This window comes from Muscardinus avellanarius (genome assembly GCF_963383645.1).
Source record: "Muscardinus avellanarius genome assembly, chromosome: 4".
Classification (NCBI taxonomy): domain Eukaryota; kingdom Metazoa; phylum Chordata; class Mammalia; order Rodentia; family Gliridae; genus Muscardinus; species Muscardinus avellanarius.
In genome coordinates, this window is record NC_137789.1 from 37,829,924 (window position 1) to 37,857,495 (window position 27,572).

Here is a 27,572-nt window from a genome sequence, read left to right on the forward strand (position 1 = left end):
GTTTAAAAATACATTACACAAATAATTTGCTTGATGGGTAAACATTGTATTTAAGTTATTGCTTAAAATAATCCATGAAATCTTTCTGACCTGTTTGTTGCATGAGAGGCATTTTTTTTGGTACTGGGGATTGAACCCAGGTGTATTGTACCTCTAAACTATAACCCTAGCCTTATATTTTATTCTTTAATTTGAAACAGGGTCTTATTAAGTTGTAGAGAACCTCACTAAGTAGCTGAGGCTGCCTGCAAACCTGCGATCTTCCTGTCTCAGCCTCCCAAGTACTAGGATTACAAACTTGTGCCACCACGCCTGGCTGACAGGCAATTTTTTTTTCCTGTGTGTGTGTGGTACTGGGGTTCCTGGAAACCCTTATACCTCCAGGCTACACTCCCAGACCTATTTTATATATTTTTTAAATTTGGAAACGGTCTCTTAAGCCAGTGACTGGCTTCGAACCTGCGCGATCCTCCTGTCTCCGCCTCCCAAGCATAGGGATTGTAAGTGTGCGCCACCACACCCAGCTCTGACAGGAAATTTTTAAGTGATAGTTTAGATGTCCAGGCTTGGATTTGCAGTGTTCAATCCTGTGTTTCTTGAGAGCCCACAGCACTATATCTATGTGTTTCCCTTATTTTCTAGGTGGAACGCTTTAGTCAGGAAGTACAGGTTCCAGAGGCTCGCTGTTTCTATGGCTTTCAAATCCTCATCGAGAATGTTCACTCAGAGATGTACAGTTTGCTAATAGATACGTACATCAGAGATCCCAAGAAAAGGTATTACTACTAAGATTTATTCACAAAGCTTTACCTATTGCTTGTGTTCAGAGCAGAATTTATCCCCAAACTGAATGTTAAGGAATGATTACTCATATATGGAAGTTTATTAGTATAATGTTTTCTGTTGCACAATAATGTATTGGATTTTAAAAGATTGTATAGGGCATGGTGGTGCTTGTCTGTAATCCCAGTACTTGGGAGCTGATACAGGAAGATCAAGGTTTGAGGTCAGTCTCAGCAATTTATTGAGGCCCTCAGCAACTGGTGAGACCCTGCTTCAAACTAAACTTAAATAAACTAAAATAGCGCTAGGGTAGTGTGCAGAGGTAAAATGCCCCTGGATACAATCCCCAGTACCACAACACACACACACACACACACACACACCACAACTTGTATAGATCCAGTACATCTTTAGATATTGTATAATATTATAAAAATTTGTTCATTAACACATTTTGTTTAGAAATTGAGTATTCACATTTAGTTGATTTTGTATGAGACTAGATCCAAACCAGTAATCTGAGTTTTATTTTTATTCCTATATTTTATGTACATACAAAAATATAGAAAAACTATAGATCTAGTAGTGTATCACAGTTACAATTTCTATCTCTGGTTAAACTGTTAAAATTTAGTTCAAGAAAACAAATCACTTCCATTAATTCTTTTGTTTTTACAGGGAATTTTTATTTAATGCGATTGAGACAATGCCATATGTTAAGAAAAAAGCAGATTGGGCCCTGCGATGGATAGCAGATAGAAAGTCTACGTTTGGTTTGTAGCTCTAATTTGTATGTAATCAAATGTAACTCAGTGATGTGCTGCCCACAGCCAAGTTGTGCTAGCGGAGTGGGATAGGTTGCCAAGAAACTAAAAAAGACACCATTACATCACATGAGAAATATAAGGTTTATTGAAAATTCGTACACCTGTAATCCCAGCATTCGGGAAGCTGAGACTGGAGGATCGCAGTTCGTGGACAGCCTCGGCTACTTAGTGAGACCCTGTTTCAAATTAAGAAATAAAAAATAGGGCAGGGGGTGTAGCTCGGAGGTCGAATTCCCCTGGGTTCCATCCCCATACCCCCCCGACACACACACACACATACACACAAAAAAGATGTATGACTACAATGGACCAATAAAAAAAATTGCTTCTGGGGAAGGTCAGTCAGTGGTGACAGGCTGGACAGATAGCACCACCATCCCTCCTTTCCCCCCTCTCTTAAACAAATCATGGGGCCTTTATATTTATTATAGCTTTTATCTTTTTTTTTTTTTTGCAGCACTGGGGATGGAACCCAGGGGTATTCTACCTCCAAGCTATACCCCCAGCCCTATTTTTTAAAATTCTTTATTTTGAAACAAGGTCTCACTAAGTTGCAGAGGCTGTCCACAAACCATGATCCTTCTGTCTCAGCTTCCCAAGCACTGGGATTACAAACTTGCTCTATCACGCCTGGCTTATTATAGCTTTTAGAAAAAATATTCTGGCACTTTCTTTTTATGTCACATATATTCTCCAAAATATGTAAAATTTATTTCTTATAATCCTTTAATTCTCTCCAAAATAATAGTCTTTCTAACTATTGTGATTTTCATTCCTTGGTATTAAGATGACAATTTTCCTCCATAGTATTTATATTTATAGTCTAATTATCTTACAGTCATTTGTCCATATATTTAATGTCAATTAAAAATATATCAATTATGCTGGGCGTGGTGGCCCATGCTTGTAATCCCAGCATTTGGGAGGCTGAGACAGGAAGATCGTGGTTCGAGGACAGCATCAGCTACTACTTAGGCCCTTTGCACCTCAGTGAGACCCTGTTTCTAAAAATAAAGAATCAAAAATAGGGCCTTGGGTATAGCTCGGAGGTAGAATGCCCCTGGGTTCCATCCCCAGTACCACACACAAAATATCAATTATAACATCTGTCATCTTATTAGTAGCAAGATAAAGTTAGAGTAAGCTATATGTTAAACTAATGAAGATATCTTAAGCATAGAGGTTAGTATTACTATTATATTTTAGTATTTGGTATATAACATTAAAGTTTTTTTTTTTTTTTTTTTTTTTTGGTGGTACTGGAGGTGGAATCCAGAGACTTTCTACCTCCGGGTTATACTCAAAGACCTATTTTATATTTTATTTGGAAACAGGGTGTCTCACTAAGTTGCTGAGAGCCTCACTAAGTAGATGAGGCTGGCTTCGAACCCATGCAATTCTCCTGTCTCAGCCTCCCAAATGCGGGGATTACAAGCGTGCGCCACCATGCCCGGCTTGACATTAAAGATTTTTATCTTTCATAATTCCTTTGATGTCTGAGGGTACAGTTCAGTGGCAGAGTGCTTGCCTAGCATGTGTGAAGTCCTGGGTCTCATCCCTCCACCCAAAACTAACAAATAAACAGACAAACCATATTTTCTTTGCTGTAGTAAGTACTCAGTGAGCACTTATTTAACTTATAGTTCTTCTGTTTATTTTCTAAACTTTGTTTTAAATTTGTGTCTATAAAAATATGACTTTAGAAGTTTTTTTTAATGATTTAGGCTTTCAAAGTACAATTTGGATTACTAAATATTTACTCTAATTGATTTGTATAATTTGGTTTGTTTATTATAATCAGGAGCTGTGTGCTGTGACCCACACCTGTAATCCCAGTACTGGAGAGGCTAAGGCAGGAGGTTTCCAAGTCAAGGCTAGCCTCAGCAACTTAGACCCTATTTAAAAAAAAAAGAAAGAAAGAAAGAAAGAAAAGAAGCACTGGCGTGTAGCTCAGAGGTGGAATGCCCATGAGTTTAATCCCCAGTAACAGCAACAACAAAACCAAAATAAAAGCAACAACAAAAAACCAGGATAATCAGGGAAAATAACAAAAACAAATCAGAACATTACTTAGAGATGGCCAGGCATATTTAAACCTAACCTTCTTTCTCTTTAAAATTTAGACATTATAATGAAAGTTTCCCTAGAAATTATATATATATTTATTGCTTCTACAATATAGATTTTCTCATTTCTTATAGCACTTCTATAATTTCTGTTGCTTTACTTCAGGACACATTTATTAAGTACCTGCGTATTTGGTCCTACAAAAAGTACTGAGATACAAGTCAGGTGTAGTGGTGCATGCTTGTAATTCCAGCATTCGGGAGGCGGAAACCAGAGGACTTTTGTTCATGGACAGCCTCAGCTACTTAGCGAGGCCCTTTGCAACTCAGTGAGACCCTGTTTCAAAAATAAAAAGACTAAAATCATAGGGTTGGGGTATGGTTTGGAAGTAGAATGCCCTGGGTTCCATCCCCAGTACCGCAAAAAAAAAAAAAAAAAAAAAAAGGTACGGAGCTAGAAACTATGATGTAATCTATGACAAAGTTCTATAGTAAGCACTCAGCTGCCTGTGTCTCACAGCCCTACAGAACAAACCTTTCTCCCTAGATATGAATATTTTACTCAAGCATATGCATTATGACTGACCTAAGGAGCAGGGATTAATTATTCCTTAGAGGTGGCATTATATATATTACATCACTAAGGACATTTTAGGAATTGGCTTCTGCAAAGCCCTTGCCTCACAGTGAGTAACTTTATAATTGATTCTTAAATGTTTAGCAAAAAGTAATCTTTTTGATTATATGATGAGACAGTTTATGACTATATATATATATATATGCATATGTATATATACATATGCATATATATATATATATATATTTTTTTTTGGTGGTACTGGGTACTAGGGTTCCTGGAAGCCCTTCTACCTCCGGGCTACACTCCCAGACCTATTTTATATTTTTATCTGGAAACAGGGTCTCTTAAGCCAGCGCGGCTGGCTTCGAACCTGTGTGATCCTCCTGTCTCCGCCTCCCAAGAGCGAGGATTACAAGCGTGCGCCACCACGCCCGGCATGACTAGATATATTTATTCGCCAGATTCATCTAGTGTTTTTATTTTTTTTTTATTTATTTTATTTTTTAATTTATTTATTTTTATTGGTGCACTGTATTCATACATCATAGTAGGATACATACTTTTGTAGACATACATGCACACTTTTCCCAGGCAGCCCCCACCCAATCCCCACCCCATTCTCTCCCTATCCCTCCCTCCCATGCTTGGCTTAGTAGTTGACATCTAGTATTATGGCAATTTATCTAAAATTAAAAATGATAATCTCACATAACAGTTTCATTTGTCTGATACCAAGCTTTTGATGACTTAAAGATAACATTTCAATATTTCTTTTTGCTTTCTTTCTTACCAGAGAATATTTTTTTTTCTAATTTTTTAGGTGAAACTATCATATATTTATATATTTATTTTTCAGAAAAAAATCTATCCTAATATGGAATATGGACTCTAGGTACCCAAAACGATCTTGAAAAAGAACAAAGCTAGAAGATATATATTTTCTGATTTCAAACCATATAAAGCTACAATAATTGAAACAGTGTAGTACTATTCTAAAGGCAGATATATAAACCATTGGAGTTAAATAAAAGCCTAGAGCTAAATTCTTCCCTATATTGTCAAGTTATTTTTGACAAGGTTTCCACGAACATTTGGTGGTGGAAATATTAATCTTTTAACTAAATATTGTTAAAAAATAATAATTACATGGAAAAGAATAAAATTGGACCCTTACCTAATCCCATATACAAATATTAACTCAAAATAGATAATAGACCTAAATATAAATCTTAAGACTATAAACTTTTAGGAGAAAATCTGGGTCATTAAACCTCACAACATTGAAATTGGCAGTGATTTCTTGGTTATGATTTCAAAGGCACAGGCAACAGAGGAGTATACAAACTCCCTAAAAAAAAAAATTGTATATCCAAAGACAATGTAAACAGAGTTAACAGTTACTAATAGAATGGGATAAAATATTTCCAAATGCTATATCTGAAGGTGTATTAATATTCCAACTAGGAATCCTAGAAATTAACAACAATAAAGGCAAACAATACCCTTTACAGATAGGTAAAAGACTAACATAAATAATGAATCTCCACAGATAACCAATCTTAGTTGTTTGTTGGATGGAAAATCTTGTTTCTCTAGTTCTGGAGTGTGTTACCTATTTCTTCTTTGTAGTTAATCTCTTTGAGTATTTTCTCTAGTGCTGGTTTTGAAGACATAAATTCCTTCAGTTTCTGTTTGTCATGGAAGCTTCTTATTTCTCCATCTAATTTGATAGAAAGTTTTGCTGGGTAGGAAATTTTTGGCTGGAAGTTGTTTTCTTTCAGAGTTTGGAATATGTTACTCCAAGCCCTTCTGGCTCTCATAACTTGGTTTGGGAAGTCTGGAGTGATTCTAATTGGTTTGTCTCTGAATGTCACTTGGCCCTTTGCTTTTGTTGCCTTTAAGATTCTCTGCTTGGCTTCCACATTGGTCATTTTGACAATTATGTGGCGTGGGGATCCTCTTCTCCGATCCTGTCTAAAGGGAGTTCTATAAGTTTCCTGGACCTGTGTATCGACCTCTTGCTCTATGTCTGGAAAATTTTCTGCTATTACTTCCTTGAAGAGATTGTTGATCCCTTTGGTTTCACTTTCTTTTCCCTCCTCTATTCCAAATATTCTTAGGTTAGCTCTCTTAAAATGGGCCCATATTTCTTCAATATCAGATTCCTGCTGTCGGATATTTTTTTCTAGATTAGAAACTATGCGTTCATTTTTGGATTGCTCATCTTCTAAGAGCGAGATTCTGTTCTCCATGTGTTCTAATCGGTTGTTTGTGCTTTGAATTGAGGCCTTTACTTCATTAATTGCATCCTTTATCTCTTTTTGGCTCTCTCTGAGTTCTTTTCGAAGCACCTCTATTATTTCTACAGTTATTTTCCTGATTTGATCTTCTAGAAATCTCTGATTTTCAGTTTTATCGGGTTCTGATGTTGTGGGGTTGTGGGCATTTATTGCTCCAGAATTATTCCTCTTTCCCATGATTTCGGATGTTTGTGCCTTCTCTGGGTTCTTCCCTTGGGTCACTATGACTTCCCTTAAGGTGTTCTGGATCTCGAGTCAGTAGTATCTCGGACCCCACTACTCCTTTACTGGGTTTTATCACAGAGTCTCCGACCCAGAGAGTCGCTAGAGGCTGCTTTAGACTGTGGGGGGTGCCAGGTTGCAAGTTCTATGGTGTGATATCTCTGCCACCACCACTCCCCCACTGGGTCAAGTCCCAGGGAGTACAGTACTGGGATTTCTCCTCTGTGGCCCGCAATTTGACTCACTGTTCTTGAGTACACAGATGTAGCTGTATTGGCCTCTCTGGATTCGGTGCTGCTGCTGCCGGTGGCAATATGGCGCCGCTGCTACGCCCTCGGCTGTGGGGCTGGTTTTTTCTTCTTGGTTTTGGTTTCCACTCTGAATCCCTGCAGCATGTGCTGAGCTCGGCCACTGGGAACTTTAGATGCTCTCTGCGCGGAGAAATCCCGCCTGGCTGTTCCGCAGTGGCTCACCTCGGCTTGCTGTAGCCGTCCCGTGAATTCGCCGGCAGTATGGCGCTGCTGCCGCCGCGTCTGCCGCGTCCTCGGCGATAGGCCGGTTATCTCCTCTGTGGCTCTGTTCTCAGTCCGCTTTCTCTCTGGAGCCTGGTGATTTTTTGTTTCACTGGTGATGGTGTTTTCTGGCTATGAAAGGCGCCGATTTTGTGGTAATGGAGGTTTGTTGTTAGCGGGGCTCTTAAGCCCCGCTTTTCTCGGTCGCCATCTTCCCGGAAGTCTCATCTAGTGTTTTTAATTGCACGTGCATGGCAATGTCTTTGAAATGTTTGTAGTTCATCTGTAAGGTATCATAGATTGCTAAAAATACTAACTTCAGCACATTCCCTTCCTCCCAGAGGAAGACATTGTCATAAAGTCTTTCTTTTCACATAAATACACACTCATATACCTACTCAAACTTGTGTACCTGCATTCACAAGCACCAGTGACTTATAGGTAAATCACTTCTTTTTTTGAGTATTAAGGCCATCCCTTGTCTAGACACCAAAATCTGCAGTTCATTGTTTGACAGAGAATTTGAAATAGACACTCCTTAGCCGGGCGTTGGTAGCGTACGCTTGGGAGGCTGAGACAGGAGGATCACGTAGGTTCGAAGCCAGCCTCAGCTACTTAGTGAGGCTCTCAGCAACTTAGTGAGACCCTGTTTCCAAATAAAATATAAAATGGTCTGGGAGTGTAGCCCAGAAGTAGAAAGCCTCTGGGTTCCACCCCCAGTAAAAAAAAAAAAAAAAAAAAAAAAAAGACACTCCTTTCTGTCCTAGTGCGTAGGGGCAGAAAATTTCCTCCTCTGAAAGACTCTTGGCCATGGTACTAACTTGTTTCTTTTATTTCTTGGCAAAATAGTTATGGTATTATAAAAAAATATAAATATGCAAATGTCTGCAGTATGTAGTGTTCCAAAAGTGAAACTATTTTATGTTTTCCAGGAGAAAGAGTGGTGGCCTTTGCTTCTGTAGAGGGAATTTTCTTCTCAGGATCTTTTGCGGCTATATTCTGGCTGAAGAAGAGAGGCCTCATGCCTGGACTCACTTTCTCCAATGAACTGATCAGCAGAGATGAAGTAAGGTTTGAGGTGCTTGTCCAGTTATATATTTGTGCTCATATGTGGTATTCATTGATTTTTTTTTTCTTTCCTCTGGGAAATGCTTATGGTGACACAAATATCCTGGTAATTAAAAGGAGATAGGAAGTCACTTTTTCCTTGGCTTGTAAGACTCGCATTCATCTCCTGTGTCTTTTACCATCATCCCTCCTTAGTTGCTGCTCATTCTTAAATATCAGTATGCTCCTTTGTGTGTGTGTGGGTGGTACTGAGATGGAATCCAGGGACATTCTACCTCCGAGCTACACCCTCAGCCCTATTTTTTATACTTTATTTGGAAACAGGGTCTCACTAAGTTGCTGAGAACCTCACTAAGTAGCTGAGGCTGGCTCCAAACCTACGTGATCCTCCTGTCTCGGCCTCCCAAAAGCTGGGATTACAAGCACGTGCACCACCACGCCCGGCTTGGGCTAATCTTATTTATTCACATGGTATCAGCTACCATCTAAATACTCCTGACTTCCAAAATGTTATCTTTATCTCACACAGTCTTGCTGAGCTCCAAACCCATAAATTCAAGTGCATGTTAGATGTTTTCTCCTGAGAGGCTCCACAAGTATTTCAAATCTAGTATTTTAGAAATCAAATTTGTCATCTTCCTCCTAAAACTTGTTCTGTCTTCTGTTTCCCCTCTTTCAATGACTGTCACCACATTTTTTCCCCAATTATCTAACTTGACATCTGGGGCCATTACAATTGTTTCTTTTCCTTTTTAGCCACATCCAATCATAATTGTCTTGTCTCCCTCTGTCTGCAATGCCCTTCCCGTTTTCCTACCACTCTTTGTTTTCACCTGTAGATATCTTCTCACAGGAAGCAACTTAAAACTTTCCTGACCCAGTGAGGGAAAATTGATCACTCTGTCCTTTATACTTGTGAACTCTAAACCTGTCCCTCTGTCTTATAACCTATAACATGCGGTTATCATAACACGAGCTCCTTAGCTTACAGACTTTGTTTTCTATTTATCCTTTTGGTATCAGTGTTTAGCCCATTATAGCTTTCAGTTCACATTTATCGACTATAATAATTTTGTCTTCTTGTGTTATTTTTCAGCCACGTTGTCAAATTACTTTCTCTTAGCCTCAGTTTCTTTAGCTACAAACCTTAATAGAGTTTTGTTAAAATAGAGTGAAACAACATATGTGAAAGTATTTTTTTTTTTTTTTTGGTGGTACTGGGGTTCCTGGAAGCCCTTCTACCTCCGGGCTACACTCCCAGACCTATTTTTACATTTTTATTTGAAAACAGGGTCTCCTAAGCCAGTGCAAGCGGCTGGCTTCGAACCTGCGCGATCCTCCTGTCTCTGCCTCCCAAGCGCGGGGATTACAAGCGTGCGCCACCACACCCGGCTGTGAAAGTATTTTTAAGCACCATAAAATACGTCATGAAATTTTTTTTTTTTTAAATTTTTTTTATTTCTTTTTTTTAATTTATTTTATTGGTGCACTGTATTCATACATCATAGTGGGATACAAACTTTTGTAGACATACATGCACACATCGCCCAGTCAGCCCCCACCCGATCCCCACCCCATTCCCTCCCAACCCCTCCTTCCCATGCTTGGCTTAGTGGTTGACATCTAGTATTATAGCAAATTATCCAAAATTAAAAATGATAATCTCACATAACAGTTTCATTTGTCTGATACCAAGCTTTTGATGACTTAAAGATAACATTTCAATATTTCTTTTTGCTTTCTTTCTTACCAGAGAATATTTTTTTCTATTTTTTTTTAGGTGAAACTATCATATATTTATATATTTATTTTTCAGAAAAAATCTATCCTAATATGGAATATGGACTCTAGGTACCCAAAACAATCTTGAAAAAGAACAAAGCTAGAAGATATATATTTTCTGATTTCAAACCATATAAAGCTACAATAATTGAAATAGTGTAATACTATTCTAAAGGCAGATATATAAACCATTGGAGTTAAATAAAAGCCTAGAGCTAAATTCTTCCCTATATTGTCAAGTTATTTTTGACAAGGTTTCCACGAACATTTGGTGGTGGAAATAAAAATCTTTTAACTAAATATTGTTAAAAAATAATAATTACATGGAAAAGAATAAAATTGGACCCTTACCTAATCCCATATACAAATATTAACTCAAAATAGATAATAGACCTAAATATAAATCTTAAGACTATAAACTTTTAGGAGAAAATCTGGGTCATTAAACCTCACAACATTGAAATTGGCAGTGATTTCTTGGATATGATTTCAATGGCACAGGCAACAGAGGAGTATACAAACTCCCTAAAAAAAAAAAAAAAATTGTATATCCAAAGACAATGTAAACAGAGTTAACAGTTACAAATAGAATGGGATAAAATATTTCCAAATGCTATATCTGAAGGTATATTAATATTCCAACTAGGAATCCTAGAAATTAACAACAATAAAGGCAAACAATACCCTTTTGAGTTAGGTAAAAGACTAACATAAATAATGAATCTCCACAGATAACCAATCTTAGTTGTCTGTTGGATGGAAAATCTTGTTTCTCAAGTTCTGGAGTGTGTTACCTATTTCTTCTTTGTAGTTAATCTCTTTGAGTATTTTCTCTAGTGCTGGTTTTGAAGACATAAATTCCTTCAGTTTCTGTTTGTCATGGAAGCTTCTTATTTCTCCATCTAATTTGATAGAAAGTTTTGCTGGGTAGGAAATTTTTGGCTGGAAGTTGTTATCTTTCAGAGTTTGGAATATGTTACTCCAAGCCCTTCTGTCTCTCATAACTTGGTTTGGGAAGTCTGGAGTGATTCTAATTGGTTTGCCTCTGAATGTCACTTGGCCCTTTGCTTTTGTTGCCTTTAAGATTCTGTGCTTGGCTTCCACATTGGTCATTTTGACAATTATGTGGCGTGGGGATCCTCTTCTCCGATCCTGTCTAAAGGGAGTTCTATAAGTTTCCTGGACCTTTGTATCAACCTCTTGCTCTATGTTTGGAAAATTTTCTGCTATTACTTCCTTGAAGAGATTGTTGATCCCTTTGGTTTCACTTTCTTTTCCCTCCTCTATTCCAATAATTCTTAGGTTAGCTCTCTTAAAATGGGCCCATTATTTCTTCAATATCAGATTCCTGCTGTCGGATATTTTTTTCTAGATTAGAAACTATGATTTCATTTTTGGATTGCTTATCTTCTAAGAGTGAGATTCTGTTCTCCATGTGTTCTAATCGGTTGTTTGTGCTTTGAATTGAGGCCTTTACTTCATTAATTGCATCCTTTATCTCTTTTTGGCTCTCTCTGAGTTCTTTTCGAAGCACCTCTATTATTTCTACAGTTATTTTCCTGATTTGATCTTCTAGAAATCTCTGATTTTCTGTTTTATCGGGTTCTGATGTTGTGGGGTTGTGTGCATTAATTGCTCCAGTATTATTCCTCTTTCCCATGATTTTGGATGTTTGTGCCTTCTCTGGGTTCTTCCCTTGGGTCACTATGACTTCACTTAAGGTGTTCTGGATCTCGAGTCAGTAGTATCTCAGACCCCACTACTACTTTACTGGGTTTTATCACAGAGTCTCCGACCCAGAGAGTCGATAGAGGCTGCTTTAGACTGTGGGGGGTGCCAGGTTGCACGTTCTCCTATGGTGTGATATCTCGGCCACCGCCCCTTCCCCACTGGGTCAAGTCCCAGGGATTTCTCCTCTGTGGCCCGCAATTTGACTCACTGTTCTTGAGTACGCAGATGTAGCTGTACTGGCCTCGCTGAATTCGCTGCTGCTGCCGCCGGTAGCAATATGGCGCCGCTGCTACGCCCTCGGCTGTGGGGCTGGCGTTTTTCTTTTTGATTTTGATTTCTACTCTGAATCCCTGCAGCGTGTGCTGAGCTCGGCCACTGGGAGCTGTAGATGCTCTCTGCGCGGAGAAATCTCTCCTAGCTGTTCCACAGTGGCTCACCTCAGCTTGCTGTGGCCGTCTGGTGAATTCGCCGCTGCCGCAGGCAGTATGGCGCTTCTTCCGCGTCTGCCGCGTCCTCGGGCGCAAGGCCGGTGTATCTCCTCTGTGGCTCTGTTCTCAGTCCGCTTTCTCTCTGGAGCCTGGTGATTTTTTGTTTCACTGGTGATGGTGTTTTCTGGCTATGAAAGGCGCTGATTTTGTGGTAATGGAGATTTGTTGTTAGCGGAGCTCTTAAGCCCCGCTTTTCTCGGTCGCCATCTTCCCGGAAGTCTTCATGAAATTACTTTTTGTTAATCTCTTCAAATTCCTGAAAATTTTTTTTATAAATGCCATATATGATTATTATGTAGAATTTAGAAAATGAAAAGTCACTCACACAGCGATACTCTATTATGATATTTCTTTCTAGACTTTTCTACATTTACTGTATTTTAGTACTAGGGATTAAACCCAAGACACTCAGCCAGGCACGGTGGCACACACTTGTAATCCCAGCACTTGGGAGGCTGAGAGAGGAGGATTGCAGTTCGCGGACAGCCTCAGCTACTTAGTGAGGCCCTTTGCAACTCAGTGAGACCCTGTTTCAAAATAAAGACTAAAAAATAGGGCTGCGGGTATAGCTTGGAGATAGAATGCCCCTGGATTTCCTTCCCAGTACCACAAAAAACAAAGCAAAACAAAACAAAAAAACCCCAGGGCACTCTATCTCTGCGTTTACCGTCAATTCCTTTTATTTTTCACTTTGAAGTAGGGTTTTGAAGAGTTGTTGAGGGCCTTGTTAAATTGCTGAGGTTCTTGTTAAGTTGCTGAGGTTGGCCTTGATCCTGTGATCCTCCTGTCTCAGCATGACCAGTACTAGGATATCAGATGCACCCAGCCATGCCTGGCTTTTTTTAATGCATTTAAATTTAGGTAATGTTTCAGTAAGCACTCTTGCTGCTATGATCCAAAATACCTGAAAATCATAACTTAGAAGAAGGAATATAGCCAGGCATGGTGGCACATGCTTGTCATCCCAGTACTTGGGAGGCTGAGACAGGAGGATCACAAGTTTGAGGCCAGCCTCAGCTACTTTGTGAGGCCCTCTGCAACTTAGTGAAACCCTCTGCCACTTAGTTTGACCTGGTTTCAAAATAATTTTTCTTTTTTTAACGGTACTGGGTATGAAACCCAGGGGCATTCTACCTCCAGGCTACCCCAAGACCTATTTTTAATTCTTTCTTTCTTTCTTTCTTTCTTTCTTTCTTTCTTTCTTTCTTTCTTTCTTTCTTTCTTTCCTTATTTCCTTATTTCTTTATTTCTTTGGTGGTACTTGGGTTCCTGGAAACCCTTCTACTTCCAGGCTAAACTCCCAGACCTATTTTAATATGTTTTTATGGAAACAGGGTCTCTTAAGCCAGCGCGGCTGGCTTCGAACCTGCACGATCCTCCTGTCTTCACCTCCCAAGCGGGGATTATAAGCATGCGCCACCACACCCGGCTTTTATTCTTTATTTTGAAACAGGGTCTCACTGAGTTGCAAAGGGCCTCACTGAGTATTAGCTGAGGCTGTCCTTGAACTGTGATCCTCCTGTCTCAGCCTCCCAAAGGCTGGGATTACAAATGTGTGCCACCACACCCGGCTCTCAAAATAAAAAAATTTTAAAAAGGGACTAGGGGTGTAGCTCAGAGATAGAATGTCTCAGGTTTCAATGCCCTGAAAGAAGGAAGATTTATCTGTTTATAGTTCTAGAGGTTTCAGAGCTTTCGGTCCATGTTAGTTGGGTCACATCTGCCGAGCTCAGGGCATGGCAGCAGGAAGCAGAGAAAGAGGGCAGAGTCGAGGGACGCTCCCAGTGACCTGTGTGCTCCGGCCCCAATAAACCTATTAATGGATTTATCCACTGGTGAGATTAAAACCCTCATGATTCAGTTATATCACCTCTGAACATTTACTATACATGAACTCTTCCAGGGGATATTTTATATGCAAACCATCCTGTGTGTGTGTGTGTGTGTGTGTGTGTGTGTGTGTGTGTGTGTGTATACACACATTTTATAATTTATATTTTCATTAGTTCTTTGTTCTTTTTCCAGTTGGCAAAATATTGTGAGCATTTTTTTTTTTTTTTTGGTGGTACTGGGGATGGAACCCTTCTACCTTCAAACTATATTCCCAGACCTATTTTATATTTTTATTTGGAAATAGGGTCTCTTAAGCCAGTGAGGCTGGCTTTAAACCTGTGCGTTCTTCCTTGTCTCCACCTCCCAAGCACGGGGATTACAAGCGTGCGCCTCCACGCCCGGCCATTGTGAGCATTTTTTATGTTATTAAGTATTTAAAAAAACAGTTTTGTTAGATATATAATATTCTAATTAATGTATAATTTATTTTACTATAATTAGAAATTTAAGAGCTGGGCATGGTGGTGCAAGCTTGTAATCCCAGCATTCAGGAGGCAGAGACCACCTTGGTTGGCAGACAGCCTCAGCTACTTAGCAGGGCCCTTCGCAACTCAGTGAGACCCTGTTTCAAAAAATAAAAAAAGACTAAAAAGTAGGACCAGGGGTATAGCTCAGAGGTAGTATGCCCCTGGGTTCCATCCCCAGTACCACCAAAAAAAAAAGAAAAGAAAAGAAAAGAAATTTAAGTTTTCATTTGTTTATTATTATTTTTTAATTTATTATTATTATTTTTTGGTGGTACTGGGGTTAGAACCCAAAGGCTTTCTACCTCCAGGCTATACTCCCAGACCCATTTTCTATTTTATTTGGAAACAGGGTCTCACTAAGTTGCTGAGAGCCTCACTAAGTAGCTGAGGCTGGCTTCGAACCTGTGCGATCCTCCTGTCTCAGCCTCCCAAGCGCGGGCATTACAAGCGTGCACCACCACGCCCGACTCATTTGTTTATTTTGCTATAACAAAATGGATACTTGGTATGTAAACTTTGTCCTAACTTTATATTATTTCTTTAAAACAAACCACAAATAGTAGAATTAGCAGGTTATAAGACCATTCATACTTGTCTTCACATTTCTTTCTAGAAATTTTATAGGCATTTTCAGTTCCAATTATCAATGTGTGAATATTTTCTTACCATATCATCAGAATTTGAGTTATTTTGCTAAATATTTGACAAATTTGATAGGGTTAATCATTGTCTCATTGGTTTTATTTGTATTTGATATTATTTAGATTGAACTTTTTTCAAAATTAAATTAGTTGTTTGTGGTTTTTGTAGTTATTTATTCTTATATTTTGCCTTTATTTCTGTTTTGATATTGGTATTTTCCTAATTTGACTACGAGTGCTTTTAAAATATAAAGGTTATTTGTATGGTTGTTTATTATCCTTGAAGGAAGGGTTCATGTTTCTCTGTTCATGGGTATATGTATTCTCAATTCTCAATGTACATTGATGGATTGGAGTCTTTCAACAAGTGAACACTTGTTGAATTTGTTATGTTCATTGCATGAATATAAAAAAATATAAATTTTGTTGTATTTTTAAAAAATATTATCTTGTTCTTAGCTTGTAAATTTTGTTGTTCTGTTAACATATAATATGTTAAATTTATGATCTACTTCCAGAGATAAATGGTAATGCATATTTTCTTCATGGCTTTTAACTCTAACTAGATTGGAATTTTCTTATTATAAGTATGGAATTTTATATAAATACAATATAGTAATTAGAGTAAGTTAGAATTTAACTTAGTTTGAGTTAGCCCTTGGGAAGTTTTTCCAATTCTCTTTATTAAATAATCCATCTAACTTCTGCTGACTTTATTATATATTAAGATTTTATTAAACTAAAATTTGTTTCATGGCTACTATTCCTGCCTCCTTGATTTATTTCTCAAATTTCATGCCATAACAAGTTATTTCAATTAATCTCAAAACTTCTCTTTTTAGTGTTCTTGGAAGGGCCTGCTTATTTATCCTTCCATATTAGGGAGGTTTGGGTGTGTGTGTGTTTGTGTGTGTATATTGGACCCAAGAACATTCTACACCCCCAACCCTACAACCCTATTCTAATTTTGATTTTGATTTTTTTTTTGGTGGGGGGGGTGGAACCTAGGGCATTCCCCGAGCTGTACCCCCAGACCTATTTTTATTCTTTATTTTGAAACAGGGTCTCACTAAGTAGCTGAGGCTACCTGCACACCCAGATCCTCCTGTCTCATCCTCCCAAATGCTGGGATTACAGATTTGTGCCCACCACACCCAGCTTCTAGTTTTCATTTTGAAACAAAGTCTCCCTAGGTTGCTGAGGCTGCTCTCCAATCTGTGATCTTCCTGTCTCAGCCTTCCAAGTATCGGAATTACAGGCTGTGTCGCCAGCCCTGGCCCCTGGTTAGTTTTTGAACTAAAAACAATCTATTGTAATTGCTTTAAACCTCAAAATTAATGTTACTTATGAGCGTCTGTGTTTGATATACTGGTCCAGTAATAGCTAGCTGCCAATTTAACAACCTTTAACATCTTTCATAGTTTATTTGATATTCAGTTTTTGGTAATTTGAATTATCTACTGGCGTCAAGTCTGCATAAAAAAATATTTTACTAGTAATTTTTAAAGATTAATTGTCCAAAGAGTTTTTTTTCTTTGCTTCTGAGAAAGAGTTATCTTTTATTTGAAGGTCTTATCTTTGAATTGCCCTTGTGTTTTTGTTAATTCCTTTAGAAAGATTTAAGCAACTCAGATTTGTAATACTTTAAAGTGTATGTTATTTATTTCCCTTCTTTTTCTTTGGTGGCTTGCAAAAGTATTTCTTTTTCCTTGTTTAAAGTATTTCTTTTTCCTTGTTTAAAAATATTCACTGATTCTACCTTGGTTTCAGTCTATAAATTTTAATATTGTGGGAATTCTACCATTCTCCCTCCCTCCCTCCCCTGCTTCCTTCCCTGGGATTGAACCCAGGGGTGTTCTGTTTCTGAGCTACACTCCCAACCTTTTTTTACATTTTATTTTGAAAGGGGTCTTCCTAAGTTGTTGAAGGTCTCACTAAGTTACTGAGGCTGGTCTCAAAGGCTGTGATCATCCTGTCGCAGCCTTCTAAGAACTGGGATTACAAGCATGCGCCGCAACACCTGGCTCTCTTTCTATTTTTGTTTTGAATTTGTGAAAAGTTTCTTCTGTTTTTCTTTTAATTTTCAGTTTTGTGCCATAATCTGTGTTTTTATAATATTGGTTGCGAATCTCCTTATTATGCCCTCCAGGTACTTACAATTTTATAATACTTACTGGGTTTGGATAGTCATTTTGTCCTCAAGGGTGTTTCATAAGTTTATTTTCCTTGGTTAAGTTAACTGCAAAGTCATGTCTCCTTTTTCAGCTTCAGATGGTACTCATCATCCTTCAGTCGCCATTTATTTTTATCTTGAACTATTCCTATTTAACATAAACGTTGTCTTTTGAAGTCTCTTAGAGTTTCATCTTTTCTTTAAATGCTACTTACCATTTTTCAATCAGCCTTTCCTGACACTTAAATTAATGAATTTTAATTTCAGCCCTTCTTGCTTTAGTTTCCTTTCCAAAATGCTTCTAGTTGCATGGTTTGTTTGTTTGTTTTGTTTGTCTTTAAATTAATTTCTTCTTCCATGTTAGTAAACTAAGATTTGCTGGCATTGTTTTTTTATTTTAAGTCATTGAATTGGCATGTAATGAGATTTAAAGGGAAGGAATTAAGTTCCTGGCCCTGTTATCCCTCTTTCATTGCTCAGAAATCCCATGTTGCATTCTTAGAACCTGTGTACTGTATACAGTGCTTGACACATCACTGTGTGCAGATCACTGACTAAAGTTCTTTGATAATGACATTTATCTTCTATTTTAGGGACTTCATTGTGACTTTGCTTGCCTGATGTTTAAGTACTTAGTAAATAAACCTTCAGAAGACAGGGTCAGGGAGATCATTGTGAACGCTGTCAAAATTGAGCAGGTAAGCAGGTTAGCATAGCTCTTTTTAATGTTTGTACCATTATTATATTACTAATATTTATGTTTATTTTATTTTATTTCGTGGTACTGGGGATGGAACCCAGGGGCATTCGACCTCCGAGCTACACCCACTGCCCTATTTTGTATTCTTTACAAATACAGGGTCTCACCAGGTTGTGGAGGGCCTCACTAAGTAGCTGAGGCTGTCGGCAAACTGCAGTCCTACGGTCTCAGCCTCCTGAAAGCTGGGATTACAAGCGTGCGCCACCACGCCTGGCTATTTATTACTTTTGAGACTGGGTTTTGCTATCCTATACCAAGCTGGCCTTGAACTCCTGAATCAAGTGAGCTTCCCACCTCAGCCCCCTGGTAGCTAATACTACAGGCATGTGCTGCGGTATCCAACTATAATATTAATTATATTTGACAAACTATTTTAATTGTTTAGCTTCATATTTTTAGACTCCTAGCTACTGGAGGGAAGTCATATTTACTTGATTGTTTTATGTTCTCAGTAGCCTTTCTAAGAGTATCTAGCTTGAAACATGACTAAATGTCTACAGAATGAAAAAGTAAACAAATTATCGAATGGTAAAACTTGACTCATGGTATATAAAAATTTCTGACTAGAAATCTACATGCTCCACGTAGGTTGTGTTTTTAACTATTCTACACAAGCTCAAGGCCAGCCTGGGCAACTTAGCCAGACCCTACATCAAACTAAAATTTAAAATGAGCTGGTGATGTGGCTTAGTGGTAGAGCTCTTATCTGGGTATAAAGCCATATTTACAGCCAGGCATGGCAGTGCACACTTGTAATCCCAGTACTTGGGAGGCTGAGACAGGAGGATCGCAGGTTCACAGCCAGCCTCAGCTACTGAGTGAGGCCTCCGCAATTTGGTAAGACTCTGTTTCAAAATAAGGAATAAAAAATAGGGCTGGGGGTGTAGCTCAGAGATAGAATGCCCCTGAGTTTGATCCCCATTACTGCGAAAAACAAAACAAAAAAACAAAAACAAAAAAACTTCTGCATATTTTAACAGGCAGGGCCTTCATATTGAGGGGCAGGAAAGCATGCAGTTGTGTATCTTTAATCATTTTGAGAACTAATTCCAAGTGGTTAATATGTTTTTATTTTTCCTCTATTAATGCCTTATCACTGTCTTTCATATAGTTGGAATTCAGTTTATCTCCCAATCCTCTAATCCATATCCTTTTTTCCCCCCGCAAATTTTTTGTTATATTGAGTTTTCTCCTTCTCAACTTTTTTTCTTTCTCCTTCCTTTCCTCCATCCCTTTCTTTGGATTGAATCCAGAGGCATTTACCTCTGAGCTACATCCTCACCCCCCTTTTATTTTTTTATTTCAAAACTGGGTCTTGCCAAGCTGCCTGATGCTGGCCTTGAATCCCTTCAACCCTCTTGTGTCAGCCTCCCAGAGGGATTACAGACATGTGCCAGCATTCCCAGCTCCATTTTTTAATCCATAGTCATGCTTATTATGATAATTATCTTTGATGAATAATTTCTAACTATTTTAGAACAAAGCATCTTCTTTTTTCTACTGAAAAAACATATGAATCCAGGTCCTACATATATTACTTTTTTTTTTTTTTTTTGGTGGTACTGGGGATGGAACCCTTCTATCTCTGGGCTACACTCCCAGACCTATTTTATATATTTTATTTGGAAACAGGGTCTCTTAAGCCAGCGAGGCTGGCTTTGAACCTGCACGATCCTCCAGTCTCCGCCTCCCAAGCACGGGGATTACAAGCGTGCGCCTGGCCATATATTACTTTTAAAGATCCAGTAATTTAATAATTGGTTTCTATTTATTTTTACCTTTGAGAATGTGAAATATGATTAATAACACCCAATTATTTGTAAACTAATGACCATGACTTGCTATGTTGAGAGGAATGTATTTTCTTTGAACACATCAGTATTTTCGAATATTAATAAAACCAAACCCTCTCTCTATTTGGGAAACACATATTTATTGTTCTGTTTGTGCTTTATTCTGTTTTTGTTTCATTACAGGAGTTTTTAACAGAAGCTTTGCCAGTTGGTCTCATTGGAATGAACTGTGTTTTGATGAAGCAATATATTGAATTTGTAGCTGACAGATTACTTGTAGAACTTGGATTCTCAAAGGTAATGTGTTTAAAAATATGCTATCATGAGTTAAAATGATACAGTTAAGTAAGGACTGTACAATATATTTCACTGAAAGCATTTGTAATATATAGGTGTGTGTGTGTATGTGTGTGTGTGTGTGTGTGTGTGTGTGTGTGTGTGTGTGGTACTGGGGGAGGAACCCAGGATTTTCCTACCTCCAGGCTATACTCCCATACCTATTTTATATTATATTTGGAAACAGAGTTGCACTAAATTGCTGAGCTGCTTAGTAGCTGAGGCTGGCTTCCAGTCTCTTAGCTCCTCCTGTCTCAGCCCCCCAAGTACTGGGATTACAAGTGTGCACCACCATGCCCAGCACAGTTCTACTTTTATTTTATTTTATTTTATTTTATTTTATTTTATTTTATTTTATTATTTTTTTTATGGTACTGAGGGGTGGAACCAAGGGGCTTTCTACCTCCAGGTTACACCCCCAGCTGTATTTTATCATTTATTTGGGAACAGGGTCTTACTAAATTGCTGAGAGCCTCACTCAGTAGCTGAGACTAGCTTCAAACCTGTGCCATCCTCCTGTCTCAGCCTCCCAAGCGCTGGGATTACAAGCGTGTGCCACCACGCCCGGCTACAGTTCTACTTTTAAAATGTCCTTGACAAGCCGGGCGTGGTGACGCATGCTTATAATCCCAGCATTCGGGAGGCTGAGACTGGAGCACGGTTCACTGACAGCCTCCGCTACTTAGTGAGGCCCTCCGCAACTCAGTGAGACCCGGTTTCAAAATAAAGAATAAAAAATAGGGCAGGGGGTGTAGCTCGGAGGTCAAATGCCCCTGGGTTCCATCCCCAGACCCGAAAAAAAAAATGTCCATGACAGAGATTTACCATTTATTTATTTTTATTTTTTGTGTTACTGGGAATAAAACCTAGGGGTATTCCACCTCCGAGCTACACCCCAGACTTATTTTTAATGCTTTATTTTGAAACAGGGTCTCACTAAGTTGTAGAGGGCCTCAAAGTAGCTCAGACTGGCTGCGAACCTGTGATCCTCCTGTCACAGCCTCCTAAGTACTGAGATCATACATGTGTGCCACCATACCTAGCCAGAGATTGATTTCATATGAACAAATTGGATTTGTGAAATCCTTTGAAACTTAAAATGAAATTCAAAATAGAAGTAGGAATCTGATAAATATAGAATTAATAAGCCCAATAAGTGACTTTATGATGATTGTAAATATCTGTTTAATAGAATTATTTTCAAGTAATTGGATTTAATATACATATATATTTATCCTCCTGTAAATCTTTATATGTTTGTAATTTGATAGTTAATAGCTTTTAAGTAGGGGATAGTTATAAAGACACTGTCATAATTTAACTTTTTTTTAAAACTTATTTTGTGATGTTGGATATCAAGCCCTGGGTCTTACTCATGCTAGGCAAGTATTCCACCCGGAGCTACAATTCCAATCCTAATTTGATTCTTTGAACTTAGTTTTCTCTAAACTATTTTTGTTGTTTTGTTTAATCAGAGATAATGTACCTAAATTCCACAAAAAGGTGTGGCTTTCACATGACTCAGAGATGGAGCCTAGAGCCAGACTACCTGGGTTTGAATCCTAGTTTCACTTTCTGTTTAGGTGACCTTTGGTAAATTGCTTAACCTCTGTCGCAGATTCTTCATCTATAAAATGAAGATAAAAATAATAATAATACCGAAATGATTATTGATGAATTGGTGTACCTAAAGCACTTAAGATAGTAGGAGACATGAATAAACGCACTCTAAACGGTCACTGTGTACTCAAGTGAAACAGTCACAGAAATCCACTATGTACTGATCATGATAATTGAGAAATTATAAGTTTTGACTAATTAATTTGAAAATAGAAATTTAATTTACATTTAATAAGATTTATGAATTCTACAGTAGTGCACACAATCATTACCTTTTTTGGTAGTATGTTTATATTGCGATAATCAAAAAAGTACTTAAGAGCCAGGTGTGATGGCGCACGCATATAATCCCAGCACTTGGGAGGCAGAGGCAGGAGGATCGCACAGGTTCAAAGCCAGCCTCAGCTACGTAGTGAGGCTCTCAGCAACTTAGTGAGACCCTGTTTCCAAATAAAATAGAAAAGAGATCTGGGAGTATAGCCCAGAGGTAGAAAAGCCCTGGGTTCCATCCCCAGTACCACACACACACACACAAAGTACTTAAGGAACGAGTCAAGTAGGGCAAAGCTTTTTTTTGTAATATAAACTATATTCTTTTAGTTGCAAGATTGTGTTTATAAATAATGAGAGAAATCAAGACTATAACTGTATTAGTATAATCTCTTAAATTTATAAACTGTGTGTTAAAAGAATCAATTTTTTATAACTTTTACCATCATTGTTATTTATAGGACAAGAATTTGCTTATTTAAGTATTCAAGTGAATTCATTATTCTATTAGTGTGTGTGTGGTACTGGGGATTTTACCCAGGGGATTTCTACCTCTGAGCTACACCCCCAGCCTTTCTTATTTTTACTTTTTTTTTGTTTTGAAACAGGGTCTCACTAGGTTGTTGAAAGTCTTGCAATACTGCTGAGGCTATCCTCCAACCTGTGATCCTCCTGTTGCAGCCTCCCAAGTGCTAGATTACAGGTGTGCACCACCACACCCAGTGTGAATTTACCACCACCACATTTTCATAACCTCGCATCCATGTTCTCTTGCTTATTGGGAAAACTACTGGCCCTCAAATTTAGTTTTCCTTTGGAAACTTGCTGATTGTAAATATATAAAACATGCCTCCTCTTATAGAAGAAAAATTAAACAAGTCTAAAAATTCATTTTACCACAGGTCCTTAAATTATCTGAATAAATTCCAAAAAGCAAAAGTAAAAATCATGCAAATCTCTTAGATTTTTTTTTTTTATATACTGGGAATTGAACCCAGAGGCACTCTACATTTGAGCTACCTGAACGATATCTCCAGCCCTATTTTAATTTTTATTTTGGAATAGGATCCCTTTGTTACTTTCTGCTGATCTTGAACCTGTAATCCTCCTATCTCAGCCTCCCAAGTACTGGGATTACAGGCATGTGCCACCACATCCAGCTAGCCTTTTAGATTTTAATGAGATAAAATAAGAAATTACACACAAAAAATTGCCAAAGAGCTCTCTCTACTTAGAACTGGAAGTGAGATCATTTTATATGAAAATAAAAAGGTTGGGGGGGTGTGGTGTAGTGGTGTAGAATATATGCTTAGAGTACACAAAAGTGGGTTTAGTTCCAACACACACACACACACACACACACACACACACACACACACACACACACGGCAGGGGTGCTTAGAGAGAGAAGGAATGCATTTGGGAGGCTGAGACGGGAGGATTTCAGGTTTGCAGCCAGCCTCAGCTACTTTCTGAGGCCCTCTACAACTTAGTGAGACTCTGTCTCAAAGTATAAAAAATTGGGCTTGGAGCCGGGCGTGGTGGCGCATGCTTGTAATCCCTGCGCTTGGGAGGCAGAGGCAGGAGGATCGAGGCCAGCCGTGCTGGCTTAAGAGACCCTGTTTCAAAAATACAGAAAATAGGTCTGGGAGTGTAGCCCAGAGGTAGAAGGGCTTCCAGGAACCCCAGTACCACCAAAAAAAAAAAAAAAAAATTGGGCTTGGGGTGTAGCTCAGAGGTAGAATGCCTGGGTTCAGCCCCCAGTACTGAAAAAAAAAAAAGAAAGAAAATATAAACTAAATGGCAATAATATTATTGTACATCAAACTCCAAAGAGGTCCTCAAGAGGATAAATGTATATACTAGGAAAACAATCTAAACATATGAACTAAACTTTGAACCCAAGAATTTGGAAAAAGAATTATTCACAATAATGTTTTCAGCCTCTCTTTTAAGATTAGTCAATACATATTCGCATTCTTTTGTATGTTAAAAAAATCTACTTAATTTAGTTTGGTCTTGGTTTCTTTATTCATGCCATAAATTACTCTTATTCAAGTTTTTTGAAAGGTTCTCAGTTCTAAATTCTAGTGAATATAATGCTCTTTCCACTGTCTAGCTGCATATTATAGATCAAATTTTCACTCACTCTTAATACATAATTTTTTTTTTTTTGCGGGTCTGGGGATGGAACCCAGGGGCATTCAACCTCCAAGCTACACCCCCAGCCCTATTTTTTTATTCTTTATTTTCAAACAGGGTCTCCCTAAGTTGTGGAGGGCCTCACTATGTACCTGAGGCTGTCTGCGAACCGCGATCCTCTGGTCTTAGCCTCCCAAATTCTGGGATTACAAGCATGCACCACCACGCCCGGCTTTTGACACATAATTTTTGATAGGCAGTTTCATATAATTCAGCATCAGTTAGACATATCATATAATCTTTTATAAAACATACATATTTAAAGCTTTCATAAGTTATAAGATCACTGGGCATGGTGGTGCACACCTGTAAACCCAGTACTTGGGAGGCTGAGACAGGAGGATGGAATGTTCGAGGCCAGCCTCAGCAGCTTAGTGAAATCCCATTTCAAATAAAAAACAAGAAGCAAGATTCTCTCCCTAATATGTGAAAGCTAGGGAGAGAATGGGTCATAGGAGGAACTCTAGACACAGAAGGGGCTACTAGAGATGAGCAAATACGGCAACATGAGAAAATGGGAGGGGGAAGAGGGAAATTCTCTAATGTTCACGATGTACATTAACAAACATATCAAAGTCAATCACTAAGCCAAACATGAGAAGGAGGGAGGGGGAGGGAGCTGGGGGGGCTAACTGGGTAGTGTGTGCATGTGTGCATCCACCATCTTGTACTCCGTTAAGATGTGTGACTACAATGCACCAATAAAAAGGACTGTGGGGATCGTTCGGAGATAGAATGTCCATGGGTTCAATCCCGTTACCCCCCCAGCACACACGTGCGTACACACACACGAAAATATATAAGTCACACAGCATTGCAATTCAGCCATTTAAAAAGTACAATCCGGTGGGTTTTAGCACATCCAGAGTGGTGTATTCTTCACAAGAATCTATTTTGGAATGTTTTTTCACCTCCAGAAGAATCCTTTTGTTCTTTCCTTCTTTCCCCCCTCCCGCCCCTTGCCAGGCGGTCACTAACTTCTGTCTTACCGATTTGCCTCTTTTGTGTATCCCATTTCACATTAATGGAACTGTTTAATACATGGCCTTTTATAGTTCTTTCTTTAGTGAATTTATTCAGTTTATTCATGTATTCAAGTTTATTAATGTAGCATGCATGTAGCAGTACCTACTTTCTTTTTATGGCCAAATGATATTCCATTGTATAAAACACCAGATTTTATTATCAGTTGACACTTGAGTGGTTTTCACTTTTGGGATATTATGAATAATGCTGCTGTAAACATTCATGTACAGTTTTTATATGGATATGGTTTCATTCCACTTGAGTATATACCTAAGAGCAAAATTCTGGATCATGAGATGACTCCATGCACACGCATCAGAAATGCCGGGGTGCCTTCCCAGTGGCCGCACACTCCTACACGCCCAGGACTGTGCAGCCCGGTCCTCCTCCTGCCCAACAGCTGTCACCTGTCACAGCCAGCCTCAGGAGCGTGACGTGGCAGCCTCTGCCCAGCTTAGAATTGGGTTCTTTGAATACATTTTCATCTGTGATATTTGTAATTCCTACTGAGATACTCCTAAGTTCACAGACCCTCTTTTACCGGACCTTGTAAACCTCTGAAACTACCTCAGGGTTTCCAACAAGCTGTATCTTCAACTCTGCTTCTTGAATTCAGAGGTAGTAAGAAAGCTGCTTGTCAGTATATATCCTGCTTTTTGTTGGCAGGTATCATGATGGATAGTTTATCTTCCCTGATCATGGTCTATTAATATCAACTTGTTGATTATCTTTTCTCTTATGAGCTAAGACACAGGTTAAGAGCACAAGATATTATGAGTAGCATTTTCTAGACTATATATAGAGGACTACCGAATAGTAATACCTATGAAAAATGTCTGTAGTTTTTCTGGTATGTTGGAACACCCAAGCCATGAAAACATTTTCCTTCTAGTTTTAAATATTTTATTTCCTTAAATAATCATTTATTTACTGTACTAGGGATAGAACCCAGGGGCATTCTACCTCCAAGCTATACCCCACCCCAATCCTATTTTATTTTTATTTTGAAACAGATTCTCCATAGGTTGATGAGAGGTTCACTGTCCTTGAGCCTGAGATCCTCCTGTCTTAGCCTCCCAAGTACTAGGACTACAGGCATGTGCTACCATGCCTGGCTCTTTCCCCTATTTATTAGAATACCAAAGGTGCTAGTGTAGTTTCTTTGAGAAGGTTAATAGGTGACCTCAGTCCTCTAAAAATCTTTTAGGCTTGCATGTTGCCTGGCTCAGCTCAGTGCCTTCAGGACCTTGAAGGCACTGCAAGCCCACAGGTGACTAGTCAGGTGCTGGGGGACCCGAGTTCTATTTGCTGTCATTTTTGCCCTTCTTATGGCATATAATTTATTTGGCTTCTCCAGAATGCCTAAAAATATTTCTCTTCTTTTCAGGTTTTCCAGGCAGAAAATCCCTTTGACTTTATGGAAAACATTTCTTTAGAAGGGAAAACAAATTTCTTTGAGAAACGAGTTTCAGAATACCAGCGTTTTGCAGTTATGGCAGAAACTACAGATAACGTCTTCACCTTGGATGCAGATTTTTAAAAACCTCTCCTATTTAAAAACCCCATAAACCTGTCATTGGTAAATAACAGTCTATTTTTTTCTACTTATTTTTTTTTAACTTAAAGTATATTCCTTAAAAAAGTGTGAGTTCAAGCCGAGCGCGGTAGCACACGCTTGTAAATCCCAGCATTTAGGAGGCTGAGACCGGAGGATCATGGTTCACGGGCAGCCTCGGCTATGTAGTGAGGCCCTCTGCAACTTGGTGAGACCCTGTTTCAAAATAAAGAATAAAAAATACAGCTGGGGGTGTAGCTTGGAGGTCGAATGCCCCGGGGTTCCATCCCTAGACCTGCAAAAAAAAAAAAGTGAGTTTGATCAAAAGGAAACCCTAAACCAAATTTGATACAAATTGCATTTTTATAAATACACTCTAATATTTCTATGTGACAGTGAGAGTGTATTCTACATGATTGCTGTTGTTACTAGGTTTGAAGATGGCATTATGAAGTGGTTACGAGCATGTAGTGATGG

At 38.6% G+C, this 27,572-nt stretch overlaps 1 protein-coding gene across 2 annotated transcripts in view; it reads left to right on the forward strand.

The window, feature by feature from the left end:
• Positions 1–27,160, forward strand: part of RRM2B (ribonucleotide reductase regulatory TP53 inducible subunit M2B) — a gene marked incomplete at its 5' end in the record, with an annotated part of 38,449 nt that extends 11,289 nt beyond the window's left edge. For both annotated transcript variants that reach the window (XM_080693727.1, XM_080693728.1), the window contains 6 exons: positions 643–776; positions 1,462–1,556; positions 8,223–8,356; positions 18,127–18,231; positions 20,270–20,383; positions 26,928–27,160. In XM_080693727.1, the coding sequence (XP_080549853.1) occupies positions 643–776; positions 1,462–1,556; positions 8,223–8,356; positions 18,127–18,231; positions 20,270–20,383; positions 26,928–27,080 (735 nt within the window). In that variant the 3' untranslated portion in view covers positions 27,081–27,160. The remainder of the gene's footprint in view (positions 1–642; positions 777–1,461; positions 1,557–8,222; positions 8,357–18,126; positions 18,232–20,269; positions 20,384–26,927) is intronic.
• Between the last annotated feature and the right edge of the window lie 412 nt (positions 27,161–27,572).